This window comes from Podarcis gaigeae (genome assembly GCF_964106915.1).
Source record: "Podarcis gaigeae genome assembly, chromosome: 2".
In the NCBI taxonomy this organism is placed as follows: Eukaryota; Metazoa; Chordata; class Lepidosauria; order Squamata; family Lacertidae; genus Podarcis; species Podarcis gaigeae.
This window is the reverse complement of record NC_139679.1, coordinates 115,310,359-115,323,792: the sequence shown is the minus strand read 5'-3', so window position 1 is coordinate 115,323,792 and position 13,434 is coordinate 115,310,359. Positions and strand designations below refer to the sequence as shown.

Here is a 13,434-nt window from a genome sequence, read left to right as displayed (position 1 = left end):
TGCTGCTGCAAGGGTGCGTGGCGGCTGTCCAAGAAAGGTGGGGACTTGGCTGTTTCACACTCTGCTTCCACCCACAGCCGAGCTGGGAACAGACGGCTGGATGCAGGAGCTCTCAGGTTGGGACCTCAAGGGCAGCAGGAGAGAAGCGCCAAGGCTGAGAGGAGACGGAACAGGTAGTGTGCAAGGGTATTTGTGTGAGGTTGGTGGTGGGGAAATTTTGCAGCACTCGCTGAGAGTACGTGTGTGTGTCCATCCTGAGGGATAGCTCATCTGGTAGAGCATGAGACTCAAGGTTGTGGGTTCGAGTCCCACGCTGGGCAAAAAATTCCTGCTTTGCAGCAGTTGGACTAGATGACACACCCACCCACCCACCCACACACACACACACACACACACACACGGTTGTCCCTTCCAACTCCATAGATCTGTGATTCTGCATGTCAAGTTTGCTGAATTCTCTGCAGTGCAAGATACTGAGGATGGCTCAGGGCTGTCTTTGCCAAACTGGTGCCCCCCAGATGTGTTTCAGACTACATATCCCATCAGCCCTTGCTGGCACCTCTGGAGCTAATCAGGTCCAGTCGGCAAGGGCTGATGAAGAGGAACGTTGCTATACTCGCTCCTTTGCTGTTTTGGCACAGAGCGGGTTGAAGGTTTGTTTTATCGTTTTATAATGTATAGAAAACAGAGAGAAGAATTGCGATGACTGGCGGAAGTTAAAAGATGGAAAGCAGAACTATAAAACGGGCATGCAGAATGCACCCAGTTGCACAGGGGTTAAAATAACAAGTCTATAAAGTAAAGACTATAAATGTTATCAGAGCACCCAGGATAGTTGCAGATTTGCCAGCCTTGTGATGATGATTGCGCTCTGCTGCGTATGTCATAGAAGAATGCCAAACCGTATAAAAATGGTCTGGAGGTTCCAGCCCTTGTTGAAATATTGAATTAATCATTATAGCTATATTCCAGAATGAGCGGTACCAAGCAGCCAGGAGGAGATTTGGGACTGTTTTCCATTGAGTTGCAGTTATCATTCATGCCACCAAGATAATATATAATACCAATTCATAGACTCATAGGATTGTGGTGTCAGAAGGGACCCTGAGGGTCATCTAGCCCAACCCTCTGCAATGCAGGAATCTTTTGCCCAACGTGGGACTCGAACCCACAACCCACAACCCTGAGCTTCAGGGTCTCATGCTCTATTGATTGAACTAATATATATCTATTTTAACAGTATCTTGACACATGGAAATAGAGGGCGAAAACCTGTTCTTGGCATGGAGAGAAGTGGGGCAGGGGGAGCTTTCACTGCAGCAATTTCTGCATGTTAAGGTGTTCAGCAAAGGAAACAGGACCAAAGGGAGGCAGTAAAAAGAGAAGACTCGTTGCAATGGACAAGACGAAATTCTGTACAAATTTGCACTACAGTAATACTTTGGAAATCACACAAAGCCCTACCAGGAAAGATAAATTTTGTGACAAAAGGTCCATCTCCAAAAGATTTTTAAAAAAATTACATCCCTTTCTCTCTTTTATAGAAGAAAGGGATATTTTAATGCCATCATCATCATTACAGAGGCCTCTGTGGAGGGGATATATTGATTGAAAATTCCTAGCCAACCAGATTGGAAGCTGGGTTCCTATTGACTATATTTGGCGAGCCGTCATGACAGTGATGTGGGATAGATCATTCTGTGATATTATGGCAGGGGACAAAGCTGCATTGTAACTTTTGAATACATGTATGATAATAATAATAATAAAATTACATCAGATAATAAAGTAAGGAGAACTGCTCCTTCTCATTCATTTTCCCCTCGCCCTACCACATATAAGGAACTTGAGAGGAGCTGTTCTGGATCAAGGCAAGGGGCCCTTTAGAGATGCTAATTTTCAGCTGGGATTCCATCACCTACTGGCAAACTGAGGATGCAGGATTAAGGCCAGTTTGGGAACTCTTGCACGACAAACCCACTTCCCCCCAAAGACCAGGCGTTTTGTGATAAGGAAAGTGTGGATGTTTGCTTCGATCTAACCTTGCCCAGCCTCCCCTGCAAACCAACCAGACTGATAGCTCAGTTAGTTGGAGCGAGGTGCTGATCATGCCAAAGTCACAGGTTCAATCCCCGTATGGGACAGCTGCGTATTCCTGCATTGCAGGGGGTTGGACTGGGTGACCCCCCCAGGTTCCCTTCCAACTCTATAATTCTGTGTCAAGCTGCAGGCAAAGGTGCTGCACTTTCCTTAAATCCTTCTCTTCTCTTCCACAGGTCCTGGGATTTGAACCCGATCCCTGCCCGCTGTGCTATGGGGAGGCCGGGTGTTTCTGCCACAGCCTTCCTCTGCGGGGGGCTCCTTGCTGCCTTCCTCCTGAGGGAAGCGCTTGGACAGAGCAAGAAGCCTGAGACGTAAGGAGAGAGTGGTGGGGTGGGTAACGCAGGCAAGGAATGTGAGGCTGCCCGCTGGATCTGGGCCAGAAAGCTGCAGCAGGAATGGGGATGGGGGGACGGACTTCTGCAACCGCTTCCCACCCTAAGGGAGGGAGACAGTGTGGTGTAGTGGTTAAGAGCGGTGGACTCGTAATCTGGTGAACCGGGTTCGATTCCCCGCTCCTCCACATGCAGCTGCTGGGTGACCTTGGGCCATAGCTATCAACCGTCCCTTATTTGGCGGGAAACTCCCTTATCTCAGCGCCGTGTCCCACTGCTGTCCCTTATTGATGATGTTCCTTAAATTTCCCGGGTTTCATGCTCGCCCGGCTCGGGAGGGAAGCAGCGCTGGCGCCGCCATCCTGGCGAGAGGAGTTCCATCAGCCCTTCCCCACCTGGCGGGGGGGGGAGGGAGGGAAACTATCGCCCACGCTGCCCGCAAGCCCGCAAACAGCAGCAGTGGTGGCAGCTGAGGAGGCAGCCTGAGGGAGGAGGAAGAGGAGGGGATGGGGAGGGATGCAGAAGGGCGGCGCTTCAGCGGCAGCGGTGGCGCTACAACCGCCTCATGCCGGATTGACAGCATCTGTCAATCCTACCAATGTATGTAACTTTACAACAGCAAAATCCCTTATTTTGGCTGCTGATCCCTTATTTTAGAGGCTGCTGGTCCCTTATTTTCAAATCTGTAAGTTGACAGCTATGCCTTTGGCTGGTCACACTTCTCTGAAGTCTCTCAACCCCACTTACCTCACAGTGTTTGTTGTGGGGGAGGAAGGGAAAGGAGAATGTTAGCCGCTTTGAGCAGTGGCGTAGCGTGGGTTGTCAGCACCCGGGGCAAGGCAAGTAATTTGCGCCCCCTAACCCGTGGATTTTAGTAGGGGCAGAGAGCTGCAAGTGCGAGCGCGCCCCCCCAGATGTTGCGCCCGGTGCGGCCGGCCCCCCCTGCACCCCCCACGCTACGCCACTGGCTTTGAGACTCCTTCGGGTAGTGATAAAGCGGGATATCAAATCCAAACTCTTCTTCTCTTCTTCTTCCTCTATAGAGCAAGATTCAAAGTTCTTGTCCTATTGTACTAAGAACTTTTGGCCCAGGGACACCTTTCCTAGTATATCCTAAGCTGGGATAGCTCAGTTGGCAGAGCATGAGACTCTCTTAGTCTCAGGGTTGTGGGTTCAAGCACCGCATTGGGCAAAAAGATTGCTGCATTTCGGATGGTTGAACTAAATGTCCCTCATGGTCCCTTTCAACTCTACAATTCTATGATTCCAATCACTGAGATCATTGGGGGGGGGGCACTGTGAGACGCTCCCGATGAACCAGAAACACGAGTCTTTGGCCATAGTGGGCCCAAATCTGTGGAACTCCTTGCCACAAGAAATCAGGCAGGTGCCATCAAGATGAAAACGGTTTTCTGCTCAGGACAGGACACCTTCGCAGTTTAAAGCTGTTCTGATGTCACACACATACACGATGCTTTCATTTGTGTCTTAAATTTTCCATATGATATTCTTTACCTATGTTTAAGTTGCTTTGACAAATAACTTGGGAACTGGATATAAGTTCCTTAAATAAAGAGAAACAAGTAACTGTGAAAGAAATAAGAATGGAAGAGCAGAGGCAGGCTGAACACAGCAGAATTTGGCAGCCAAGTTGCTCACCGAATCAAGATGGTTTGAGCATATTACACTGATCCTGGTCCGACTGCACTGGCTACCAGTTAGTTTCCGGACCCAATTCAAAGGGCTAGTTTTGATCTATAAAGCCTTAAATGGCTCAGGACCGTGATATCTCAAGGACCATCTCTTTCCATATGAAGCTACCCAGACCCAGAGATCATCTTCCGAGGCCCTCCTTCGTGTGCCTCCTACTTGAGAGGTCCGGAGGGTGGCAACACAAGAACAGGGCCTTCTCTGCAGTGGCTCCCCATCTTTGGAATGCTCTTCCCAGGGAAGTTCGTCTGGTGTCTTTAGGTGTCTTTTTAACCAGGCCTTTGGTTGATTTGATTGACATCCCATGCCCTTTTATAATGTGTTTTATTTAGGGGGGGGGGTGTTCTTGGGTTGCTGTTTTCATTTTGATTATATATTTTGTGGTTTTATATTTTGATTTTATTCTGTGAACTGTCCTGAGACCTCCAGGTATAGGGCGGTATATAAATTCAATTAATAATAATAATAATAATAATAATAATAATAATAATAATAGGCTAGGTGATTGGTGCATGAGAGTATACACACACACACACACACACACACACACACACACACACACATACAATCACACTTCCTTCTCTTCGAGAACCTGAAACACTGGGACCAAGCAGCTAGGCAGGAAACAGAAGAGCAGAAAAAGGATGTTCCTTCACATCAAATAGCCCCGAGCTCTGCTGATATTCACAAGGCATCACAGTCTGGAACCCTCGACAACAGTCCCAGAATCACGGAATTGTAGAGTCAGAAGGGACCATGGGGTCATCTAGTCCTACCCCCTGCAGGAATATTTTTGCCTGACGTAGGGCTAGGGCAGGCATAAGCAACCTTCAGCCCTCCAGGTGTTTTTGGGACTACAATTCCCATCATCCCTGACCACTGGTTCTGTTAGCTAGGGATCATGGGAGTTGTAGGTCAAAACATCTGGAGGGCTGAAGGTTGCCTATACCTGCGCTAGGGGGTGAGAGAATCCATCGCCACGTTTTCTTGGAGATCCCACTGATTAAGTAAATAAATCTCTTATTCTTCTTCTCCTTTGTTGATCACTCGTAGCTTAGTAAGATTGTCTTCCATAAACAAGGTTTTAACAATGAGTCCGTAAGTGACTGTGGAGGCCAATTCTGGATCCGCACGTCCTTCCATAGTGTGGACATTGGTTCCTGGGTGGGAGCTGATCACGGTGTGGATTTGCCAAGCGTGCCTTCCTCTTAGCACATTTCTCCCTTGCGTCCTGAGTTCGAGTGTCTTCAAAGCCCATGACACCTTTGGTAAAGGATGTTCAGTAGTTGTTTTTATATATATACAGTGGTACCTCGGGTTACATATGCTTCAGGTTACATACTTTTCAGGTTACAGACTCCACTAACCCAGAAATAGTACTTCGGGTTAAGAACTTTGCTTCAGGATGAGAACAGAAATCTTGCTCCGGCGGCGCAGCAGCAGCAAGAGGCCCCATTAGCTAAAATGGTGCTTCAGGTTAAGAACAGTTTCAGGTTAAGAACGGACCTCTGGAACGAATTAAGTACTTAACCAGAGGTACCACTGTATAGCAGGCAAGGTAGCATTTGTCCTCTTTATGTTATTGCAGAATGAGTGCTTTTAGGCAAGTGCCTTTAGGCAACGGAGTCCTTTGGAAAGTGTTTGACTCTTCTTCCTTGGAGATTTTTAAGCAGAGGCTGGATGGCCATCTCTCAGGAATGCTTCAGTTCTGATTCCTGCATTGAAGGAGGTTGAGCTAGATGACTCCTTGGGGTCCCTTCCAGTTCCACAGTTGCACAATTCTAAGGTTTATTAATTTCAATAGGTCTACTCTGAGCAGGACTTAGTTGAATAGAACCCAATGTTTAAAATGCTTTTCTGGTCCTCATCTTTGGCACGCGGAAAATCCCGATTCAGTCTTGGGCTTTCCAAAGAATCTCGGGTCTGACGAAAGCCATTGGCACAGGGGCAACAGAACTTGGCACTGAGACAGAACTGTATCGTACAAAAGGCTCTTTTGTCTGAATCCAGCCAAAGACAACATCTCATCTCTTTAAAACAAAGCAAATAATTAAGAAGCGAAGACTGTCCTGGGACCTTCACTTTCCCCCGCCCCTTTCCTCTTGGAAAGATAAAATGAAAATGTGCTGCAAATTGTTTTTTTAAGAGCTGTGGGCTATACAAAGAGGATAAATTATGTCAATCAAAGCAACGCATGCACACAATTTGTCTGGAGACGGATTCTGGTCCCTACCCCTGACTCTCCCAGGCAGCTTGAAAAAGATGAAAAATTGGGATGGATCCAAAAGCAATCCTACTTCTCCAAGTGGCAAATAACTTATGCGGGTTCCTGTATCGTTTTAACAACCTGCTTGGCCAGAGGAGACAACAGAATGACAGAAATATATGTATATGCTACAGAAAGCAAACTCTCCCAGATGACATGCAACTCTCTTAAAAACATTGTCTCTGCTCAGCTAAGCAGCCAACCACGGCACCTTACACAGAGATCAATTTAACTTTCAATTCAACTCGGTCCCTCTAAATTAGAAGGGTACTGGGAGATATTTTTAGCAGAGCAGCAGCACTGGGAGATAGTGGCTCCTTAATCCTTCCCCCACCTGCCATTTCTCCACTCCAAATCATCTGCCCTTTTTCTCCATGGGTTTCAGAAAGCACAATTTCACCCAGCTCCCAGATATAGCTGGCAGAGAGGCAGGGAGCAGAAGCCGCATGGGGGTGGGCCACAATTTCAGAATGAAAAACTGGTATGTGGGCATTCAAAGAGTTAAGCACCTCTCCACAATCCAGCAATGAATATCTCATGGTCATGGCCAATGACGTTTTCAAAAAACTGGATCCGGAGTGCCTTTTGAACGTAATCATAGAAATACAGAGTTGAAAGGGACCCTGAGGGTCATCTAGTCCAAGCCCCTGCAATGCAGGAAAATGCAGCTGTCCTTAAATGGCCTCAGACCAGTATACCTGAAGGAGCGTCTCCACCCCCATCGCTCAGCCTGAACACTGAGGTCCAGCTCCGAGGGCCTTCTGGCGGTTCCCTGCGAGAAGCCAAGTTACAGGAAACCAGGCAGAGGGCCTTCTCGGTAGTGGCACCGGTCTGTGGAACGCCCTCCCATCAGATGTCAAGGAAATAAACAACTATGGTATCTGACTTTTAGAAGACATCTGAAGGCAGCCCTATTTAGGGAAGTTTTTAATGTTTGATGTTTCTGTTGTGACATGGGGTTTGTGATTTCAGCTCTCTTGACATAATATGCTGGAGACAGTTCTCTAGTAACACTTCTTTATTAAAGCAAACAAGACTAGGTCCTGAGGAGGGAAGAGCTACATTTATAGGGACAGGGAACTAGCTAGAAGGATACATTTTGGAGGGAACAATATCAGGCAATCACAGTCCTGCCTTTTGGAGGAAACCAATAAGACAGAGGATCCAAATACAGAAGCTTAAATGAACCAATAGTAGCTGTACCCTCTGGAACCAAAAGGCAGTTACTTTACCCTAATGCAAATACAGACAATAATAATACAGATATAAAATCCTTTGACTCAATACACAACAGTTTCATTGTGCTTTTAATATTCGGTTGGGAGCCGCTCAGAGTGGCTGAGGAAACCCAGCCAGATGGATGAGGCATATTATAATTATAATTATAATTATAATTATTAGGATCAAACCTGCAACCTTCGCATTATCAGGGCCATGTGCTAACCAACTGATGCCCATGAGTAGTTTTAATTGGACGGCTGGGGGAGTATGGATGGGTTTGGGCAGAGAATTTAGCAATCTGTGCGGCACCCTGGTTTTAAACCGGAAGCCGCATTATGCATTCAGGCCCTTAGTCCATCTATCTCAGTATTGTAGACACTGATTGGCAGCGCCACTCCAGTGATTCAGGCCGGGGAACCTCCTGCAAGGAAAGTAGATACAGTAGTACCTCGGGTTAAGTACTTAATTCATTCCGGAGGTCCGTACTTAACCTGAAACTGTTCTTAACCTGAAGCACCACTTTAGTTAATGGGGCCTCCTGCTGCCGCTGCGCCACCACTGCACGATTTCTGTTCTCATCCTGAAGCAAAGTTCTTAATCTGAAGCACTATTTCTGGGTTAGAGGAGTCTGTAAGCTGAAGCGTATGTAACCTGAAGCATATGTAACCTGAGGTACCACTGTATTTTAACCACTGTGCTAAGACCTTTATTTTCGATGTGTTAGCAATCCCATGTGGTTTAAACCTGGCTCTGAGATTCTAGAGGCTAGAAGGAATCACCAAAACCCTCTCAGTTGTTTACCCTCTCTGACCCACAGCCGAGTGTGCGCACGGCGCACGTTGAGGATCCCCTTGTTCTACAACGAGACCTACGCCAAGCCTGCGCACCAGCCGTATTTGACGCTGTGCGCTGGACCCCGAGTCTGCAGCACCTACAGGTACGCAAAGTCCTCCACTGCATGGAGATACCAGGGGTGAGGAGGGTGGGGAGAATGTTTTACTGAACGGTGCATTTTTAGGGTCGTGTATTTCATACCCCTCAACTGTCCCCCTTTTAAGTGGGACATCCGAGAATCACAGAAGCCAATCCCGGCTTCTGTTTGGATCCTGGAATGTCCCATTTTTGGGCCAGGCGCTCTGGGGCGACCCTTCTGATTTGCACCAGAGCGCCAGAATGAAAGATGCTCGGGTTTTTTGGTCTCACAAGAGTGTCTTTCGGTCTTGTATTCCCACAAGTGCAAGAGTTCAGGACCAAAAAAAGGATTGTCCCGATTTTGATGCCACAAATGTTGGAGAGTATGGTTTCTGCTATCTTTTTTAACTTGCTGAGGGAGAGGGTCTTTTCTGTGGTGGCCCCCTACTTGTGGAATGCTCTCTCCAGTGAGGTCTGCCTGGAGCCATCTTTAGCATTCTCTCAACACCATATGAAAACTCCACCTAGGCATTGGACAGATTGTCATGATTTTCTGTTCATTGATTACGTCAGGGATAGCCAACATGGCTCCCTCCTGATGTTGTGGACTTCACCTCCCTTCACCCTTGGTCATGCTGGCTGAGGCTCATGGGAGTTGTAGTCCGAAACAGTGGCTGCCCCTAGGTTGCACGCCTTTGCTGCTGCTTCGTTAGATCTGTTTCATGAGTCATTGTGTTGCCTTTTAAAGTAATTTCATCATGCTTATTTTAAGAAAGAAATGTCGTGCTTTAAGCTTTATGTAGGTCACATGGAGACTTCTTATACGGCAAGTGGCTAGTGATTTGAACTCATGACTATTGTAATGCCTGTTGTGATTTTGATCTTTTCTTTTTCCAAAAAAATTTCAAAAAACAACACAAACAGAAAAAACAAACAATACAAACAAATTCTTGTCTTATCCTTATTTTTCTAAACATTGTTAGGTGAGCTTCCTCAAGTCCTCCCTATCTGATTTTCATTTTACCTAATCTTTAGCAGTTTACATATATCATAATTTTTAACCATTTTTTAAATCACACTTACTTTTACCATAAAAATCTTCACATTTTATCCCTTACATCTAATACTATTTTAAAATACACTATCTTCTACTTCTAACCCTACAGCCTAGATTTTGATCTTTTAGGGTGCATTGTATGCTTATCTGCTTGATATAAATAAACTATTTTCCTCACCAGTGGTCCATACCAGCTATTAGCCACATGAAATATACTCGAGAGTGGATTTCATGCTCTTTATTCAGCTCATAGTGGGAGGAGAAATGAAAGTTTTCCCTGAAGTATCTGCTTTATATATATTATTTACACAATGGGCTGCATGTGATTGGTTAATTCCGGAATTCTACTGTAAGCCAATCAGGTTGTGGATTCACTTCCATCTGGAGCTGAATTGGGTGGCTCCTGCAGACCAATCATACTGCTGCATTGTTCTAGGACCAATCAGACTGCTGCATTCTGAATCCTATTGTTCTAGGACCAATCAGACTGCTGCATTTTGGATCCTATTGTTCTAGGACCGATCAGACTGCTGCATTTTGGATTGTATTCAACTCAGTACATAACACCACAATAGCTAGGAAGGAGGGATCATAATTTCCAGATGCTGAAGACAAACAACAAAGGATGCTGATTCCCCTTTCCCCCGGTGTGCAGTGATCATAGAGTTCTGGTCCTTTACTGTGTGTAGCAAGTCTGTTGCTGTGAGACCCTAATAAGAGGAGAGACTTTCTGGTCAGACGTCTCTCTACGGTTCCTGCTTCAGATAATGGTGGCATTGTCTCATCTTAAACACTGTATGGTGTCAGAAATGGAAATCATCATTTACCCAGCTTGGTGAGAAGGAGAAGTAGCCAAGGACACTTGGGTTTCCCCTCTTCCCTAGGACTACCTATCGCGTGGCCACACGGCAGGTGCGCAAAGACATTCTGCAGACCCACATCGTCTGCTGCCAAGGCTGGAAGAAACGCCACGTTGGGGACACCAAGTGCGAGGAAGGTGAGTCCTCGAACCGTGGTTTGTGCCGCAGAAATGTGATGGAAGCCACAGAGTCTGGCACTACTCAGTTATCCACACATCCCTAAGATAGTTGGTTATCTCCTTGGCATCTGGTGGGAGGGCGTTCCACAGGGCGGGAGCCACCACCGAGAAGGCCCTCTGCCTGCTTCCCTGTAACCTCACTTCTTGCAGTGAGGGAACCGCCAGAAAGCCCTCGGCGCTGGACCACAGTGTCTGGGCTCCTTCAGCCTTGCTCTCTCCTTTCTCCTGCCAGCCATCTGCCACAAGCCCTGTCAGAACGGAGGCACCTGTGCCCAGCCAAACCAGTGCCAGTGCCAACCAGGCTGGGGCGGGCGCTACTGCCATGTCGGTGAGTAGAGAAGCTGGGAGCGACGAGAGGAGAGGGTTAGCACTGGGTGGCTGGTGGGAGACGTTGGTCACGGCTAGCCTGGCATTAAAGGCACCATCGCATCCTTTCCGCCCGAACCATTAGGAAGGCGCCTCAGGTGGCAATTGCTGGGAGGTCCGGGGTGGTGCCTGCTATCTTAGCCTGGTGCCCTTTATTGCAACAGAAGGCACCACCAGGGGGGCTGGACTAGATGGGTCCCTTCCAACTCTACAGCTCTAAGGTTCAGATTTCCTGTGGGTTGGCAGATACTTGGCTTAATATAATATTTTATTAAGTTTTAAAAATAACAACATACAAAAAACAGAAAAAACACAAGAAAAACAACACAGAAAATACACAAAAGGAAAAAAACAAAGATCCCTCTTTTTAAATTCTTATCTTTGATTCACTTATTTTCCTGACTTCCTCACGCCTCCCTTCTTTGTATCCCAATTTAACAATTAATTCAGCAAATTCAAATCCTGCTACTCTTAAATACTTTACCTCCCAATTTTATAAACTTAAGTTTCTCTTGTCACCAGAACCCCTTCATATTATTTCAATGTCATCAGCATTCATACATTTTACAATACTTAACAGATACTTGGCTTAAAGGCCTTACTCACCAGGACTAGAAACTTGGGGTCTCTGAGGTTTCTGCAGGTTGGCAGATTCTTTATTCAAGGTCCTGAGAGGAAGACACAGCAAGGGCTCTCCCTCCCGCCAGACACGTAGACTCCTAACCCCGCTGCCGTCTTTCCTTAGACGTGGACGAGTGCCACGCACCCGTTTCTCTCTGCGACCAACGCTGCCTCAACACCGCAGGGAGCTACGAGTGCCAGTGCCACCCTGGCTATGCCCTGGAACCAGATGGCAAGAGCTGCCGCTTGCTGCCCACTGCCCAGGCCGCCCCTCTGCACGCCAGCAAAGGTGGGTACTCACAAGGACTGGGAGAAAGCTCTATGGAAGGGAGAGGAGGACGCTTTGCAGGCCGAGGGCCGCATTGCCTTCTAGGTAACATTCCAGAGGCCACATGTTGGCAGGGGCTCTGAATTTTGCCTATGCACCCTAAACCAGTTTCCATTTGTATTTATGGTTTGCTTGTGTGTTGCATCTTTTCCCTACCTTTATCTCTGAGGAGCTCAAGATGGCGTACGAGGCTCTCCCCTGCTTCGTTCTCTCCCTTCAACAACCCTGTGAGGTGGGTCAGGCTGAGGGGCAGTGACTGGACCAGTGAGCATCATGGCTGAGTGAGGATTCGAACTCTGATCTCCCAGGTCCTAGTCTGACACTCTAACCGCTATGCCACACTGGCTGTGTCTCTCTCACACACAAACCCCTCTGCCCTTTATCCGGGCAAGCAAGATACCTCAGCAGAATTTGAGGACACGTCCCAGCTGTGCCAAAACACTCCTGGAAGGTGCGAAGCTGGGCTGGCGAGGGGCGTGGCCTGTGGAATGGGGTGGGGCCTGTTGAAAGGGTGTGTGGCCTGCTTAAATTCTCAAGGGCCAGATAGACCTGGCAGGCAGGCAGGTGGGGGCCAGCAGAGGGCAGAGTGAAGAGTGAAGTTGGTGGAGCAGGACCCCATATGCTTTAAGTCCCTGGCCACATCATTAAAGGTAAAGGTAAAGGGACCCCTGACCATTAGGTTTAGTCGTGACCGACTCTGGGGTTGCGGTGCTCATCTCGCTTTACTGGCCGAGGGAGCCGGCGTACAGCTTCCGGGTCATGTGGCCAGCATGACTAAGCCGCTTCTGGCGAACCAGAGCAGCGCACAGAAACTCCATTTACCTTCCCGCCCGAGTGGTACCTATTTATCTACTTGCACTTTGACAACCTTTCAAACTGCTAGGTTGGCAGGAGCAGGGACCGAGCAACAGGAGCTCGCCCCGTCACGGGGATTCGAATCGCCGATCTTCTGATCAGCAAGTCCTAGGCTCTGTGGTTTAACCCACAGCACCACCCGCGTCCCATGGCCACATCTTTACCATCCACTTAAAGTAACGCTTATCTCACTTTCGCAGTCATGGCTTCCCTGCAAAGAATTCTGGGAACTATAGCTGGTGGAGAACGCTGGGAATTGTAGCTCCGTGGGGAGCGGGGATTTGAACAGCTCTCTGGTTCCCATAAATCTTTGGGAGAGGAAGCTACGGCTGTTTAACAAAGCGATACAGTGGAACCTTGGTTGTCGAACGCAATCCGTTCCGGAAGACCCTCCAACTTCCAAAACGTTCGACAACTGAGGCGCAAAGGGCTGTTTGCAGATTCAATTGAGAAAATTGAAAAACACACAGTGGGAGCGGTTCAACTTCCAAGGCACGTTCGAAAACAGAAGCATTTACTACCGGGTTTTCGGCATTTGGGTTCCGAAACGTTCATCAATGGAGACATTCAAGAACCAAGGTTCCGCTGTATAAACGTGTTGGTGTGGGTGAAGGCCAGTGTGCC

The 13,434-nt window shown here is 47.7% G+C and overlaps 1 protein-coding gene across 5 annotated transcripts in view; it reads left to right on the top strand.

Moving 5' to 3' along the window:
* The window catches only part of EGFL8 (EGF like domain multiple 8), a gene marked incomplete at its 3' end in the record, with an annotated part of 34,594 nt that overhangs the window by 14,170 nt on the left and 6,990 nt on the right, over nucleotides 1-13,434 (top strand). For all 5 annotated transcript variants that reach the window (XM_083724867.1, XM_083724869.1, XM_083724866.1 and 2 more), the window contains 6 exons: nucleotides 78-173; nucleotides 2,277-2,414; nucleotides 8,450-8,569; nucleotides 10,486-10,598; nucleotides 10,873-10,968; nucleotides 11,752-11,916. In XM_083724867.1, the coding sequence (XP_083580993.1) occupies nucleotides 78-173; nucleotides 2,277-2,414; nucleotides 8,450-8,569; nucleotides 10,486-10,598; nucleotides 10,873-10,968; nucleotides 11,752-11,916 (728 nt within the window). The remainder of the gene's footprint in view (nucleotides 1-77; nucleotides 174-2,276; nucleotides 2,415-8,449; nucleotides 8,570-10,485; nucleotides 10,599-10,872; nucleotides 10,969-11,751; nucleotides 11,917-13,434) is intronic.